An 18051-nucleotide genomic window follows, 5' to 3' on the forward strand; every position below is an offset into this window, starting at 1 on the left:
AATCTTTGACTGATAACTGAGAATCAACAAGATGTGCAGGCACACGCATGCGCAGCGGCACGTTCACAGCATTCTCTTCATGCTAAAAATATTAGTAAAGCTGTTTCCTTATAATATAGAAAAAAATTATCAAGACAGGATTTAAAATATTGACTATGACTTCGTCTCTCCGTTGATTTAGTGTAATCCTATTGGGAATATTATTTAAAAAAAAAAGTAGATCAAGGTTACGGTCATCTCTGACAGCGACCTTATCACCGAGGTGAAATAGTTTGCGCCATTTTCTTTTTCGTCTCAATGTCAGCCAGCGTTCTCCCGAGTGCCTCTCCTTTATAAGCGTCCCAATCCACGCTGATCTGAAGGTTGTCCTGCATTTCATCATCGGTAGGATACGGAGCCAGCTGAAATAAATAAATAAATAAAAAATGATTTTACCATTTTGATGATTTTATTGTTGGTACGAAATGCTTGTAATGATAAGTAATACAGTTGTTTAATATGCACTATTTATATTCGAAGATTTAAGGACAGTCTCTATGAGTTATGTCTAAATATCGGTATCAATTTAAAAAAATGGCTATAGAGGATGCCATTCATGTGTCGTAATAGCTTACTATTTATTTATTTGTATGTTTATTTATTATTTATTACATGAGATGCTACTATGACAGATCTTGCTATAAACAAAACAATAAAACTTTCAAAACAATTAAATTACCCGTCGTCGGAGTCTTGCTATGAGTTTCTCTGGAGCATTATCCTGGTAAAACTGCTTGTTAATCATCATCACTTCAGCGCCGTTACTCATCACACAGAAACTGGGCTGGTTACCCAACACGAATTGGTTTAGTCCCTGAAGAAATTAATATTATTATAATATAATAAAACAATTTAATAAGGTGATTTTTTTTATTAATAATTGTTAAAATTTCCATCTTAACTCAAAGGCATGCCACGCCCACTCCACGTCAACATGCAAAATGTACTTTTCTGGAATTTTAAACAATTTTCCTAAACAAGTAAGACATACCCTTGCCACATTTATCCGTGAAAAAATCTATAAAATCATTTTCGATTTCTTAAATTTCATTTTACCGTAACAAGTCAAATTCAACAGTGTGCTAGATTGATTTTGACTTATAAAAATATTTAAGATGTTATTCACTCATTCGACAGTTTATAAACCTACAAAAACATCTCCCCGTGAAAGGGTCTGCACGTGGATGAAGGCGGGGTTCCTGTCGGCGTCTGTCATGTCTTCCTCGTCCTTCTTGTATTCAGCGTTTAAGTCGTCGTTTATCGTCCTGACCTGCTGCTGGATTTTCTTTTCGTCCTCGTCTTTATCCTCTTTTACTGAAATGGAGAAATATGGAGTTCACGTCTTTGCATGATATTGAAACGTGTCTACAAATAATATTTATTTTAATTTTAAAAAGCCTGTGGTGGAGTCAGAATTTCGCTCAGGGGGTGGGGATGTCAAGGGTATAACAGTTTTGCTTTGATTTGGACTACACTTATTAAACGGTAGACAACTGTGCTGTAGATTTCTAAATGTCTAGCAAACTATGCTGTAAGTATGAGGCAGTCATGTAAACACGTACAGATACCACCGACACAACACACAAATACCTTTTAATTTTGTTGGACTTTTATTGGATTTCCTTTTGGATTTTGGCTGCTGCGGAGATCCTGGATCACGTGGTGATTCCTGGTCTCGTTGTGATACGTGGTAACGTGGTGACACTTTGTCACGTGGTGATACTGTACCACGTGGCGTGTTAACGTGTGCTACTTCCTCCACTGGGTCAATATCATACGTCGTCTGCACAGTTTCTAACATTGATTTAGAACGTGTCGTGTCATTATTATTAGCATCCCCTGGTGGAGATTTTTCTGGCATGTCAGTGTGTCGTCTGACCAGACTGTCACTTTGGCCAATGTCTGGCAACGCAAAACTTTCTGTCGTTAACTGAACATCTTTTATGGTGGGATCCTGTTTTGGCAAATTGCCACTTATTTTCACCGAAGATCGTCGGTATTTTGTTGGTTCCTCGGTCTCTGTAGGTTTAAGGGGTATTTTCAGTTCGGGCAAGATGTATTTGAGCAAAAAGTTTTTCTGAAGGCGATATTCCCTCATCTCTGCTTTATTCCTCTTCTTTTTCTCTGCTTCACTTAAGTCTGAAAACACATACAGTGTAATAAAATTCAGCCACCCCTCAATAAGTGTACATATCCCTTAATTACATTCATATATGATCAGTAATAGTTTTTTAAGCCCGTTTACAACTCATATTTTGGATCTCTACATGTGATTGCATCCGCAAAAATTTGAAGATGTTGTTTAACTTTTTTTACGGTTACATCAAACTTAAAACTGTAAAATATAGTTTTATAGATTTAAACAAACCTTTTCACACGTCTACATAGAGTGTAAAATGGGCCATGCAGTATGACGTCAAGGATTTAATTAAATTTTGAAAACTAAATACAGTGATACGCATATACCAAATGTCAATACAAATTTAAAAAAGGCCATGTTGGAAAATCCAAAAACAAAAGGAGACATTAATATACCACACGCATACAGCAGTGAAGAATAACAACGTTGAGGAACCATTGAAAACCTCAAAAAATATAATGTTCATAACAGAAAATCAACAGCAACAACAACAACAACAATATCCGAACACCGTACCGACTGGCCCATCCGGAAAGGGAAACTTAAAACCGAATCCGGAGAGCGGATCATATGTCGTATCCGGTCGTCCGACTGAATAATACGATACAGAAATGAATGGAATGCAAGGATTTAAACAATATCAGATCTTTTACTGCCTGACTGTGTTGTTTTTCAAAACAAAGACACAGTCAAATAATTACTAATATTCACAACTGGTAAAAAAAGACGCAATAGTCAAGTTTTACATTCATTGGCATTTTGAGGTGCAGGACTTATGTTCAAATACATGACCATACAATTATTTTACATTTAAGGATTTTACATTTTTGGTCTACTTAAATTCGAGATAAAAGCACAGTAACCCACTAATATCAAGTATAAGTTTCAAACGCTGTACATGTCTTCCATGTCATAAAACAGGGGCACTGTGAATTTAACATCCCATTTGATTTAACTTCTATTGCCTTTCTGATGTCAAAGTTAACTTAAGTTTTGCCTTTAAGTTTAAAGAAAATGGTTGAATTTTTTTGTGAAACGGGCCCATCTTTATAACAATTAATGAACTACAGTGGTACGTAATCGTTAATTCCATTGTGCCCTGAAATCAGTTGCCACATAATTACTTTCTTAGAGATTTCTGGTTTCATCAAATAAATCGCACTTTTGAGCAATATATCTTTGGGCAATATATCTTGTTGTCGTGACATAAATACGGCAACAGAACCCTATCGCCATGGAAACCTACCTGAATATGTTCGCTTCCACTCGTAAGCGCCAACTTTTCTTAATTTCTTCAGCACGTGCAAGTGGCCCTGGAGGAAAAAGTAAACGACTTTCGCTACGAATCTTACTAAATCCCATGAAGTTAAAGTAACAAAACAAATGCTTCAAGTGTTAGACCCCAGAAGAGTTTATTTACAGAAAGGGTAATGTAAACTTTCAAGTTATCAGCTGAATTTTTTTTTCAGTGTTCACACAGTTCTTGAAAATGTATCTAATGTTCTTTAACTCACTTTTAGAATTAAAGTAATCACTATAACTAAAACATCCGGCATTGAATAGCAAATAGATAAAATAGACTACTACTACTAATAATAATTGTTGAAAGTATCATTATGTTATAACCTGGTACAAATTTCACAACGTTAACTCTTACTGCAGAAATTTATAGTTTAACAATAAAACAAAGAAACTGTAGAAATTTGTAAATAAAAGAAGAAAACGTTCCAGACTTACCGACTTTACAACTACAATCCAATTAGAATAGTTACTGTCCTTAACCACGACATCTCCTTTCCTAGAAAATAAGATGTCTAAATTAAGATTTTAAACAAACGCAACGCGATCGACTGAAATACTTCTTATTGTGTGGGGTGGGAACTGAAATACGCCAAATTTGTTCTGGTTATTTTTTTTCGCCATTTTTGTAACATATAAATACCACTTTAACTTGAACGGACCGTTAATGAAGCCAACACAGCAGCATGTTGTTGGGAGTTGGGTACTTACATGGTACATTTTATATTGAAAAATATAGATAATTTCATGCTAAATACCGTACTTACTTGAAAAAGTGATGCATCAGTTTCTTTGGATTGGACTCAAGAATTTGCACTGGCCATCCGTTAAAACAATCCAATTTCCTGCGGCAAAATATAAATTATTTCATTAAAATTGTTTTAAAAATAAAAAGACTCATCACATCTCACGATGGGTATCAACTGGAATGAATATTTCATTGCAAAGGTCAACATGTAGTAAGGGCACACCATTTGTGTTAGGTCCCAATGAAGCAAAATAATGTTTACTGGAAATTGCAATATTAACGTAAAATTAGCATTATTGAGGTAAAATATTTGAAACTTCCTGGGTATTTTTCTACTTCGAGCTTTGTATGTCTTTAAAAAAGAATAATTGAATTCTTATGAAAACTTTTACTTCAGTTGCATACTCACTCAATTAACTCTTCGTCGTCGTCTCCTCCAGTCATGAAAATCTGACGAAAATCCTAAAATTCAAAATGTTATAATGTTTGATCTTTTTAAATTTTAACCAAATTAAATTTAATGAATTTCATTTTTAATACAAATAAATGTGTTAAATATTTTGGAATGGTTTTGGAATGGTATTTCAGAATTGTAATCTTACTCATATTTTTTTTATTTTATCTCTACGAACATACATAAATTTACATAAAATGTTTTGGTGGAAGTTCACTCATGACAAGAAATTATAGCCAACGATTTCAAACCCGAAAGCAGCAGTTAGTGTCAGCCGATATGAAAAGCTGTCTAAATCTTTATAAAATGTACTAAACGTTTGAATAACCATACATGAATCGGCCAATTACCTGTATTGAAATGCTGAGCATCTCCACGGTTTCTTTTGCTATACACGACGACTGGCGTGGTGTACGGTTTATCAAGCCCAGTTCACCGAACGCTCGACCCCTCTTTAAGATTGCTACCGGCTTTGCCACCCGTGTCTCTTGGTCCATCACGACAACAACGACTGTAGAAAAAGAATAATTTTTTTGTTATTTGTAACATAAAATGTAATTGTTTATCGACGTTTTCAATAAATAAATAAATAAATAACAATAATAATAATAATAATCAATAAAAATATCTTGATAACACTGGCAGATCCAGATTTTTTTATGGCGCGGCACATATATTTTTGTATTAGTCAAACGATGGATACTTTAATACTGTGTGTAGGCATAAAAATGTTTTGTGTTGATTTCGATTTCCTTTGCTCGATAATCCGCCAAGAAGTGGTATGTGCCTTCTGCACCCCCCTTAATACGGCGTTTAATAGGGCGGATTCTTGTGAAGGCCTTCTTAAAAACCAGATCTCTTTTATGCAGCATTTTAATATTTCTTCGAGTATGATATTATTTCCATAAAATTGCAACTTACCCGATCCTGAGAGTAAAATATAGAACGCATTTGGTGGGTGACTTTGACGCACAATTATTCTCTTCGCTTCAAATCTAAAAAAAAGAACAATTTATATTGAAAAATGTATCAGTTTTTCGGACACACCGCTCACATCGGTCAAATCGCAATCGTTAACTGTGTAGTTCACTTTACACTTTACATACCACAATGTAACATTTGATCAAAGCACAACCAATTGTGTTCATAGTAACCAAGCGTCTCTGTCGCAATCGTCTTCCCTCACTTCCATTACTCCTTCTCAACAAGAATCTCTTGTAATCGTGACTAAAAGACCTTTCTGAGTTGTCCTAGGGAAAACCCTTCCATAAAACAACTCACCTTTCGTACATTCCCACTTCTGCAATTTTCCTCTGCATTCGAACTGTGTAGTCACTGTAAGCCTTAATATTCCGCAGAGATATCTCAACCTATCGGAAAGCAAGAGTTAAGGGGTTATTATTTGTAAATAAAGTATCTATTAGCTAACCAAGTTCAATAGACCTTACTGCAAAACACATAGAGTGAGAGGTGGACAGAGGCAGGAGAGAGAGAGAGAGAGAACACACACGGACGCAAGAAAGCTCGGGACGATCAAACTATAAAATGATAATGGTACGTGCATCAAATGATTGTGATAAAATGATAATGATAAAATTATGATTAAAACAAGGTTAAAACATATAAAACGGGTGTAGATTCTGTGTTTTGTGTGCAGAAGTAAAAACTGGAATATTGGCTTCGAACAGATAATTATCAAAATTTACGTTAGAAAATTGCCAATGTATATCACATCCAATGCCTGTACATTTTTTCAGTAACAAATAATGTTATAAATCAAATATGGGGGTCATCTATCTGAGACAGCGTCACTCACATAATTCAGTTCCTGTTCCGTCCTTTCTCCGGATGGCTTGGTCAGGATCCTCTTGGCCTCCTCCGAGAGACGTAACTGTATAAATAAACAAATAGATAAATAAATACATAGAATTACCTTCGTTGATTTTTATAATTATATCCATTTCAATACTTGGTACCAAACAATGCTTTCAACGTGGAAGAAAACTATTTTCTTTGGCGAAGGTAATTTTTGGTCTTTCAAATGGTTTGCTATTGAGAACCTTTAAACACCCGCTGATTAAGTTGCTCATCTACTGGGATAAGTAGCGTTTTATTACTTATTTCTCACTGAACACAATAAATCATGACTTACCTGTCTATTTGCTTTGAAGTCGTTTGGGTTGAACCCGTCCCAAATATCAACATCAAGTGCCGTTCCAAAATCTTGATAATCCGTAAATTTTAGGTCCCGGATAAAGGGTAGAAGTTCATCGTGTTCTTTGTTTCTGGAAAACAAGAATAATTTATAAAAACAATTTTGCGGTTGTTGTACCCAGGAAGTTAAAATATAAGGCGCAGATCTAAGCTTATTCTTGAAAAGTATTTATGAGTTAAATACAGTTTGAAGTAAAAGTATTTATTTTATCAAATAAGTGAATATTAGAATATAAAGAAATATATTTCTTGCGGGATTGAGATTCGCAAACTTGATAATTTATTTGTTCTCAAAATTTCTACGTTTTCCTACTTTCACGTGCACTAGATCTTTACCGTTTTCTTTCTCACGTTCACTTTCCTTCCCTTTCTTTTACAAATTAAGCACTTAGCAACAAAAATAATGCTGAGATTAAATTAACTTTTAAGAGTTAAGAAATGCATTAATCAGAATTTCAATTGAAATTATTTCCGCAGTTTTATAATACAAGCCCCTATTTCCTAGAATAGAATGAAACAAAAAGGCGATTACCTCAAAGAATGCGCTAGAGTTTGTCGTCTGCAGAAAATGGCGAGGCGAGCTGCACGTCTGAATTTCTTCATTAATTCTTGGAGCTGAAACGCAGAAAGACGCTTGTAAGTGTCTCTCATCGGACTTATAAACCCTTGTGCTGCAAAGGTTTTTAGCATTTCGCAATACAAGACGTGTGTGCATTTCTGATCCTAAATCATATTCTATTTTTTCTACTTCCCTTTTCACGTACTGTAAAAATATTTTGTTTATCTAATATATTTAACCCTAAAAACAACTCTAGTCACAACATGTGATTAATGTGTTCCAGTGGGATCGTTAAACCGAAACTTCTAAGAAATGTTGCATAAAAGATGACGATACTTGTGAGCCATTTGACAAACGGAGGAAGAAAAAACAACTGTGAACGCATGCAATTGAAAACATATTTATTCATCGTGAAATCGTTTGCTTACTTGCGTGAAATTTATGTCTTTACAAAGCCCACCGAAGCACGCCAATTCCGTGTTCGACAATACCTCCCCTTAGGAGTGGTGGGTGAACAAAATGCTCCACGCCAAATGCACTATGAACTCTAAAGTTCTTGAGCTAAAGAGGGTTACTCGTTTTTGCTACCCAGGGAAACAATATACAACACCTTGGTTTTACTGCTGGTACATTGAGTAAAGCATAGAGTAATGCTTCATTGCTTTAGACAAATGGCTGGAATTTTGTTGGAATGTTGTTTTAATGTTGCCAAAGAAAGTTTTAACATTTATCCGATAACTTCCAACATACATGTACATCTACAGTATTTTAATTAAAATTTGCCACGCTTGCATTGGTACCGGTAGGTCCACTAATTTTGTTGATTTCGAAAAGGTGGCTTCTCCATCTATTCCCCATCCCCACGCACTAGATAGCTTATTCCACCTTTATTCTATAGGTCTCGAGATTCCTCCTGAAGCTAAGCACTCGGACGTTGTTTCTCACCCTTTCTGTTACTCATAACAGTCACATGAAACTTCACACTATTACTAGTAATTAATAAAGTCACTAATACCCTTTTCATATCATCATCATCATCATTATTATTATTATTATTATTATTATTCACCCCGCGCCGACACCGTCTCCGTGTCGCCCTCTGTAGGAAGAGACTGTGTCCCTCTAAGCCGTTTACATTTTCTCTCTGGCAAGAGAGAACCAAGTTCTGCGATGTTGCTTTCCTCGCAACTCCTCTCCATTTTCTCATGGCGACTGAAACAGGCAGAAAAATTACATGAGATTCCAAGCAAAATGTATTAACAGATTTAAAAACCAATGAACAATTCTGGAAATAACAGTGCTTCTGAAATTTAGGGAGATTCCAAGCAAAATTAATTAACAGCTTTAAAAACCAATGAACAATTCTGCACATAAAAGTGCTTCTGATATTTAGGCAGTTTATGAGTTTATCAGCCACCTTTCAATGTTGGTAATATTTTTTGATATACGTACCGAATTTTTCTTCAAAATTTCAAAACTTAGATTACATTGATAACCAAGGAATATGATTAGAGAAATCTGTTTACTAATCGATTTAACTCTAAAAGTCACTTTTTCAAATGTATTGTTTTATGCCATAAAAAGTACAAGCCGTGAAAAATGAGAACACTCGTTGCCTGCAGCGCGGTACTTTGTTGCCATGGTGAATCATAATAAAACGGCAGTTAATTTGAGGACAACAGACCCAAAGGGAGGCACATATTTGATATTTCTATATATATTATCTAAAGACATACCCAAAGACAATATAATCGATATATGTCTATGTACAGGTAGACAGATACTGTATACGATGAACATAATTAAATATGAGAGAGAGAGGCATCACGTATAACGATAAACTGTAAGTACAAAAGAACTCGATTTTTCCTACAAGAGTGAAAAACGTACCTCACGCACTACGTCTAGACAAATGACACGTGTGTGAACTTTGTGCACATTTGGATAACGTTGCTCACCAATACTAAGTCTAAATAACTCCCCAAGATGTTGTAATACGTACCTGATTTCTAATCAGTTTCTCGAGAATGTTTTCCCCTCTAATTCTTCATCTCTGGTTCAGGAAAGCAGCATATGTGATGGCAGTAATCTGAATACCGCGCTCACTTTTTGGATAAACTCCTCTGATGACAGAATATGAAAAATGGGACGGTCCGCGTCTCGAAAAATGTGGCTCACGGCACAGTAAACGCGGACGTGTTTTACGAGCAACAAGGGCGAGGCAGATGTTTCTCGAGATTTAGTGGTCGTTCAGATGGTCGATGTCAGTCGCAGCTTCTTAAAGTTGTTGCACATTTTGCTCTACATATTATAACCGACAGACAGCAAATTATCGACGCACCGAGAGAAGCATTAAAGCAAGTCAAAAGATAAAAATGGATGCACTAATACAATAAATAAACATGAATGTAAGAAAACAATAATCAGATTTACATAAGCTGCACATCTCACACTAACAACAAAAATATAAAACATAATTTTAATCAAATTCTAATCCGTTTTGAGTAGGCAGCAAATCATCCACTAAGACGCAGACACGCACTCGTACTGAACAAGCATTCGCGCACGCTCAAACACATTCATAACGAGCACACACACGCAAGCAAACACACACACACTCGTACACACACATAAGAAGTAAGAAAATGCACAGAAAACAACATCGCGCTCTCAAATGCACCGAGTCATGTACCCAGTTTAACCACACTTGTCATACAAGCAACAGTCGTGCCTGCGCATTATGTAACGTGTTCCTGAACAGGTAACCCCCCCCCCCCCTCCCCGACACGCACTTCACCTATCTAATCAAAACACAGTCACCACGGCAATCTATTCAAAACACTTATACGTAAAAGAAATTCAGAGTCATGTCACACAGAGTGAAAAACAATCAAGCAACATGTAAATCATCTTTTGATAGATGGGACACAAAAACCACCAAACCGCAAGCAAAATGCAATTCATTCTTGGAGTATTTCTTTCTTACCCGTTGTTTTTCCTTCAGCGTTTGCACGAACTTGATAAAAAATAATCAAGTATAAGATTCATTTTATTATTATTTTTTTAATAATTTTATATTGAAACCATTAAGGATTCGGCACCAGCTTTTGAAAAAAAAATTAACACACTTCCACCTTTTCTCAGTTTTTTCCTTACTTTTTCCTGATCAATACACTATAAGTATACTAAATAATTTTGATTAATAATTATCATTTGGTCAGATAAATAACTAATACATCTGAATGTTGTATCTATCGCTCAAGGCTTCTCAGTGTAACTTACACAACTATAAAATTTAAGGTAGGTGGTTAAACTACAGACAGTAGGAGAAGATCCATAAACTTGGTACACATGCACTGGAAGAGGATAACATCAAACTTACGCTGGACACGTTTCAAAGAGTGGGTCAAGTCGCGTACAAACTAAATAAATGTTTGGATTGATAAGAAAGTAAATAACCTCTAATTAATGCAGTCACGTTTACAAAAAGTGGCACGTTGCATACCAAGTAAAAACATTACAATACATAAATCAGTTGATTAATACATAACAATGATGATTATAATACAACGTTCAATTTGATACCTGATTTTTAAATGAAGTTTTTATTGGTAAATAAGTCAGGCTATATTTTGCTTAAAAGTGTTCTGTGCCATGAAAAAAAAATAAAACATCAGGGTCGGGTTCAGAAATTCTCTGAATTATGAAGGGGGAGAGTATCAAACCAATCCTGGGTGACGTTCTGATAGAGAAGAAGCGGTGCACAATCCTACACTCGGTACGCATAATTTCCTCAGTCTTTGTGTAGCACAGAAGTAAAGTTAACCAGATGAAAGGGACACCCTTCCGAAAATCTCTGACTTAAAATGAATGTACATAGTTGTTGCTGCGCACTGACCCCGTTTTACCCAAAATAAATAAATAAATAAATAAATAAATAATAGATGTTTAACTGTGACATTTCAGACAATTCAGGTAAACAAAACCTGTCAAAAGTAGCCAGTTAATTGTGTTTCACGAAGAACTTTAATTCTTCATCTAAAAATGTTTAAGCGACTTTCCACAGATTTCTCAACTCACGCGTCTGAGAAACGCTTCTAAAAAGGTTAAAAAAATCGATGACAGCTCATGGCGATTCTTCGTTTGTTCATGATCAGAAAACGAAACAGATACATATATAAAGTATATTTTCAACATCATGAGACAGTTAAACTTTGGCCATGGTGCGATTCAGTTCTAGATCGAAGTACAGTAACGATAAAATAAGAGCTCATCTTGGAACGTCGTCAAAGGACACCTTGCGGCCAAAAACTGTAAACGAGCGTAGCAGTGACACACTTAAGTAGCTTTCTAATAATTTGCACAAAATGTTTGCCAACACAAAATGGGATCATAGCAGAATATTTTCGTGAAGGTGATGTATTCAGAGAGTTGCGTTGAACCTGCTCTCAAGTACTGCATTTAAGCGTCTGAATCTAAATTAGACGGCTTCATTGCAGTTTTTATTGGTGAGGACTATTATACATGTATCTGTTCGCAACAAAAAGTTGGATTAGGCCTAACAGTAATGATACTTTAAAATACCCTCACTGTTAAAAGAGCTAAAATTTAGGCTTCTATCAGTGCGTTAGTGGCGCCTGTCTCACCAACCACAATGAAGGTGCAAACATTTGCACTCTATGGAATTAAAACGGGCACATTCAGTGAGGAATAGTTTTTTTTTAGCTAAATGTACTTTTGTTATTGAATTGTCGACTACTGTTTCCGGTATCTCTGGGGGTTCTGTGCTCTCCTTGGTGTAGAGATCGATTGAGGATGAAGATGGCCATATACAGAACCTCCCGTTTGGGTTGATTGTTTATCGAGAAAATCAGGTTTTAAAACCAAACATTGCATTTACTTTGTTTTACGTCATAGGTGAAACCTGAGGGGGGGGGGGGAGAATTGGGCCCTACCTTCATATTCACCACCGTAAAAATAAATGAAACTGAGTTTTACGAGAAGCAGTTCCATATGATCTGTAAATCCTGTTCATAACAGAATTACATGTATATGACTATCGGTACACTTTCACTTACATTACAATAACGATAAATACATAAAAGAAAACAAAAACATGAATAAAGAATATAGCATAACTAATATACAGTAGTTAAGCCGATGAATCTACACAATAAATTAACACGTAATGTTATCCACGTACACTGTAAGCCTACCCTCTACCAGAGGTCACGGGATATGAAATGTATTCAGCCAATGAACAGCCAAAAAAAATATCCGTTATTATTTTTTGGAAAAAATCTCTGTGGACGTGGTAGAGGCTACTTATCACGCGCTATAAAACAATCCATCTATAGGCCAACTCAGTTTTGATAATTCGATACAACAGAAAGCAATGTCGACAACACCTATATTTACACAATCCTTACCCTCCGGGCAGAGCGGGCCTTCGCTTTAATCGTTTCTACAAACTGCAAGGGATTAAACTTTTTTTTTAAAAATTAGAAAATAAATACTGTCCAAATGGAAACATGAACATGAATGCAAACACGTATGGTTGTGCGTTGTGTTGCTTGAATGTCGAACATGGGTTTTACATTAACTGGAAGCTGTGTTCTATTTCCTAACCCCCATTTCGGCACAAAAATCACTTTACATATATCGAATAATGTAATAAAAATATCATACCTTATCATATGAATGAAATTTTGTTTTGAAATATTCGTTGTTTTGCACTAACATATATGTATGTGCACGTCTGTTAATTGTGACAATCATATAAAAAGATTTAAAGAGGTCGATTCGACCTTATTATCAGTCTCTTTGGAAAGGATTTGGTAGTTCAAATAACAACATAAAACTAAATATTTACACTATCGCATTACGTTAACCGAATACCCTTGTCAATCTATTACAATGCGACTCAATTATTCGGAAAAAAGGGACAAGTGCAACGTAATGCTCTTTATGCATTACCTAGTATTTTCTCTATGTATTTATGCCAATATCACTTCAGGTGTAAAAAGACGAAAACCTACTCTGTTGCTATTGACTGAAGTATTTCTCTTTAGAAGCACTCTATGAATTTGCTTCAATACTTTTCACGCTGTTTTGGGAAGTTGCAGGTGTCGCAATGTTTCTATTGACACAGCTTCTTATAATTATGTCTTTATTTTTCAACCGTATCTATTATTAATAGTGTGTATATGGTATAATGTATATGCAGAAGAGATAGAGACAGGTTAGTGTCAAATTTCTGTCAATAATTCAAGACTTTCTCTTCCTTTTATTTTTTCCGTTTTTATTTGCAAGCATGTTATCATTTATTTCACTGATATTATTATTTTTACCATTAAACTGGATTCGTTGATTATTGGCTTTTTCTAATTACACATTAAATGATCTGCTCATACTGTTTTCTAACGGGCTATATCGTTCTACATTGACATATGGAATTATCAACTCTAGCCTTAGGCCCGTAGCCGGGGGGGGGGGGGGGGGGGGGGTTCGGGGGGTTCGAAAGAACCGCCCCTTTTGCAGGGAAAAGGTCCACTCTGGGTAAAATTTGATCTAGGTACGTGAAATTTTTATGGAAAAAGGTCCACTTTTTCAGAAAAAGAACCCCCCTTTTGAAATTGCTGGCTATGGGCTTGAGCCTTATATTGATAGAAACCTCATTTTTAACCCCAGAAGAATGTGGCTCGTTTCAGTATATCTATTAGTTCACAGATTACGTCTCAGCATCTTAAATAGTTCGACTAGTTAATACTACTCTTTTAAATGCAACATAGTTTACGTTGTAATTGGCGTCATCAGTTTTCACCTATTTCTCTCGTTTGATATTGTTGCATCTTTTTTTAATCAGATCGATGTACCTGAAATATGTGCCCCAAAGAGGTTGTTGTACAGGTGAATGTGGCAAAATATTTGTTATGCTATTCCGGATCCACTATTTTCTATTTAAAATACAGTCGTTTAATATAATCTATTTGAAGCAATGTCATTAACAACTAGAAATGAAACCAGCATCAGTTGGCGTATGCCGTTTTGCGGGGGCGAAGAAAAATCACAAAAAATTGCTATAATTCACTGTTTTGCTATAAACTACTCACCTTTAACTGTCTGCTGAAACTTTTGATGGACTTATTGGACGCCTTCCTGGGTCCCATGTCTTCTGTGCCGCTCGCAGGCAGAGTGGGATCCGACGTCCCTCGGTTTCTCTCTCGCAGCGACCGGCGACGTCCGAATGTCGAAGCGTCCATCAATGGGAGACCGAGACGTGACTTATCCGTGGACTGCTTCCGCGATCCTTTCAGCACGGATTTGCTGATATCAGCAAACGCCGTGTCCATGCTCATACCCCTGTGATGCCGCCCCTGGGTCGACGATCTGCGGTCACTGGCAACCCCCACAGAAGGCACCCCCAGGCTCTGCGGGGCGTGGGAGTACCGCCGAGAGTTTGTGAACGCTGACCCTTTGGCTAGCGTGCCGTACAAGCTGTTGATGCGCTGTCGCCCTGGTGATTTGTCTCCTCCCGACGTCGTTGCCATGGTTTCAGACCTTCTGACGTGAAAGCGCAGTGTGTGTATTGTCGGAGGAGGCTGACTTAGTAGCATACTCTAGGATGATTGAACGTAACGCATGTATTGCAATGCGATCTGCGAAAAATGAAGTAACTATTCACTTTAAGTATATCTAAAAATTCATCAAAGCGGGAGACTCCTTTTTCATTTATCCTTAGATACGAGAAGTTGTATATCCGCGGTGGTTTTCATTCATAAGTTTACGCAAGCCTTCCAATTGGATAGCTATCTCTTGTTAACATCCGATGATCCACATCAATTGTATTAATTTTTCTGCGTTAAATTGTCGTTCTTTGCCTCTTCTTTGAATTATCGTAAGTCGGACATGATTTTAGATTCGGACGTGATGGGCGTTTCTTGATAAAAACGTTAGGAAATTCGCCTAACTACGTAACCAAGTTACTCGGTGACAGTTACAGATAAGTCTCCGTCGTGAAGATGCCACGCGTCGTTGTCTTCTGCGTATTATCTCTGTCGTTAGGGAGTGGAAGGAATGGTTTACGTAACGGCGTGGACGAAGACACCGAAATCCTACGACCTTCTATCAGCTCTTCTCGATTCCCCTGATAAACATTTCAATGCCTGTAAGGTAAACAAACAATCGGAATGAAAGCCATTTTCAACTGGATGATAAAATTCCATCTTTACGGTGCAGCTGATGGAATCTTAATTCGCTCTTAATCGTTTAAAATTGAAGGACAAATTACTTTAATGAGAATGGGTTAAATTGATTTTGAAGTCTTCCTAGGCAACAATCACAAGCTTAGAATACCCGTGCGCTAAGATTAGAGCATCAGCACTATTATCTAACCACATTAATCGTGATCAAGACTTGTAAGGCAAAGATCACATTGACAATAATTACAAAGCGCAATATTACAACAGCCCTAGAAATTCAAGTTGATGCCGTTAACCATATATAATCTACAGGTGTCAAGACCTAAATATATACCGACCATTCCTGCCTAAGAAAACCAATAATCTACTGCTTTAAAACAAAGATAGCAGCCAGATACTGCAAAAATTCACATTTTATTGGTTCGAATTTTTAAAATTTTGCTGACCGTAGACTGCATAACTCTTTCGAAAGTTTTAGTGCAGGCTGATTGAACATTGACTGAAAAGGACCAATGTTCAATACAAGATCAATATCAAAACTACCTAACGGTAAGTGCTAAGATTTCAATACTGGATTTGATTACCTAAGCATGCCTGCTATGATCAATAATTGAATAACGATAATTAATGCAGCAACATTATCAAACAACAATAATATCAGGTATATGAAATAAGAATACCATATATTCATTACACTGGTCATTTAAGAATACACGAAATACACACAAGGCGCACGACACGCTGATTTGAATGGTATGAAGACTTACTAATGCAATAAATACAAAGGGCATTAGTAGATCCTTCACCCCATGCGAAAAAATTCACCTCTCAAGTTGATAGCATAACCTTACGCTTTGTTACAGATGCATTAATAATAATAACCGAAGAAAAAATTTTGATAACCTTCAACCTCTGCGTTTGTGTCTGTAAATGTGTCACCGCAATGTAATAAGAATAAATAAAAGGATAAATAAATGTATAAGGAATATTTTTCCTGTATTATAATTGATTGTGTTGTCAAAGCAAGTTATATTAGATGTTGAATATGAATTTGCTTGTATGTATGCACTAGAGTTATAAATACAAAATACTTCCAGGTTTTTCAATCAAAGTGATTTTAAGAGAAGTCTGTTTTTCAGTATGTATGAAATGCAACATTGTTTTTTCGTTTAGTATATGGATTTTACATATAAAGGATATATCGAATGATTACATGTATTTCTATTATAGAGTAGCTGACATAGTATTTCGCATACTATCTAAAAACATTTTTCTCTGTTAATTGAAAAATTTTATTCAGCTTCCACTCGCATTTATAATTGTCTTCGGGACTTATTTTAGTATTAACGTCAAGGTGGTTTAATATATTTTTTTTAATTTCTTTATTATTGAGAATAGAATTTATCACCAAAAAAGTCACAAAATCTTATTTAGCGTTTTCTATACATCTAGGCTTCACTACCCCATTTAGCCCTTACATCCGTTCTTTTAAGTAAACTTACTATTTGGAGTAACTGAAAATATCACCATAAAACCCTACCTGTATCCCAGAATTTCTCGTTAGGGCACCGCTTCGTTGATATCCATATCCTAGACAGTACATAAACTTCAATTCCACCTCTCTAAGCAGCCAGATACTAATATATTACTAAACATCAACACCACGTTAGCGACCAAGGCAAATCAACACTTCACCAATTACGTATTTGATCAAGTGGAGGGTTTGACTTCATGTCCGTCTTCACATCTCTCGGCTTAAAACGGTCGCTTGTCCTTAGCCTCTTCAGCAGATGGCAGACGATTGACTTCTGTAAAAGTCCCCTTTCTGTGTGCAGACGACTTCTTTTATGCTGACAACGTACTCCTTTCCATATTTGGTTTAATTTCTAACTAATCAGCCGTGTCTTTATATACTTATCAAGAACCGCTAAAGACTGCTTTTCTACGGCGTATCTCTGTCGAATGGAAATATATATGGCTGAATGTGCATAAAAATAGGAATTATAAAAACCTCCATTTACATTAAATAATAGTCGAGATTGTCTTGGTATAAAAGGATCATTTCAATTGAAAAACTTCCTAAGTATAATAATTATTTTCAGTAAGTATTTTTTGTGATTATATAACCTATTTCTTATTGCTCATTTACCAGCTTAATCCTGAAGCAAAGAAACACTCAGCAAGCTTTGGAATGTTGTGTTTATATCCATAAAAAACCTCAAAGTTCTCATCCATAATATTCCACGTTCCGTCTCAGTGGCCGACCTCACATTTCACGTGTTAAAATGCTCCTGTTTCACAAATTGTAACAGCACTCGCCATAACCCTGTCCTCTGCGACAAGAGGCTCTCTCTCTCCTCCCATTGCCTTTTGGTTAAACATTTGCCATTCTTGTGT

At 36.1% G+C, this 18051-nt stretch overlaps 1 protein-coding gene across 5 annotated transcripts; it reads right to left on the reverse strand.

The window, feature by feature from the left end:
- Nucleotides 1-211: 211 nt before the first annotated feature.
- LOC106180909 (uncharacterized) lies at nucleotides 212-17398 on the reverse strand. Of its 5 annotated transcripts, none has more exons than XM_013565086.2 (18): nucleotides 17195-17398; nucleotides 14566-15618; nucleotides 12883-12924; nucleotides 10440-10469; nucleotides 7427-7509; nucleotides 6833-6965; nucleotides 6497-6571; nucleotides 5962-6050; nucleotides 5602-5675; nucleotides 5031-5191; nucleotides 4636-4688; nucleotides 4246-4323; nucleotides 3917-3977; nucleotides 3426-3492; nucleotides 1630-2178; nucleotides 1190-1353; nucleotides 719-853; nucleotides 212-401 (listed from the first exon to the last, which is right to left on the reverse strand). In XM_013565086.2, exons 2-18 carry the CDS (start codon nucleotides 15067-15069, stop codon nucleotides 255-257), a joined length of 2445 nt encoding a protein of 814 aa, XP_013420540.1. In that variant the 5' UTR covers nucleotides 15070-15618; nucleotides 17195-17398; the 3' UTR covers nucleotides 212-254. The 5 variants fall into 5 exon arrangements, with proteins under 5 accessions (XP_013420540.1, XP_086871643.1, XP_086871644.1 ...); XM_087015517.1 differs by lacking the exon at nucleotides 17195-17398 and adding an exon at nucleotides 17157-17175; XM_087015518.1 differs by lacking the exon at nucleotides 12883-12924 and having other exon boundaries at nucleotides 17195-17397.
- Nucleotides 17399-18051: the final 653 nt, after the last annotated feature.

This window comes from Lingula anatina, chromosome 6, assembly GCF_051362555.1.
Source record: "Lingula anatina isolate TDL-2025a chromosome 6, LinAna3.0, whole genome shotgun sequence".
Lineage (NCBI taxonomy): Eukaryota > Metazoa > Brachiopoda > Lingulata > Lingulida > Lingulidae > Lingula > Lingula anatina.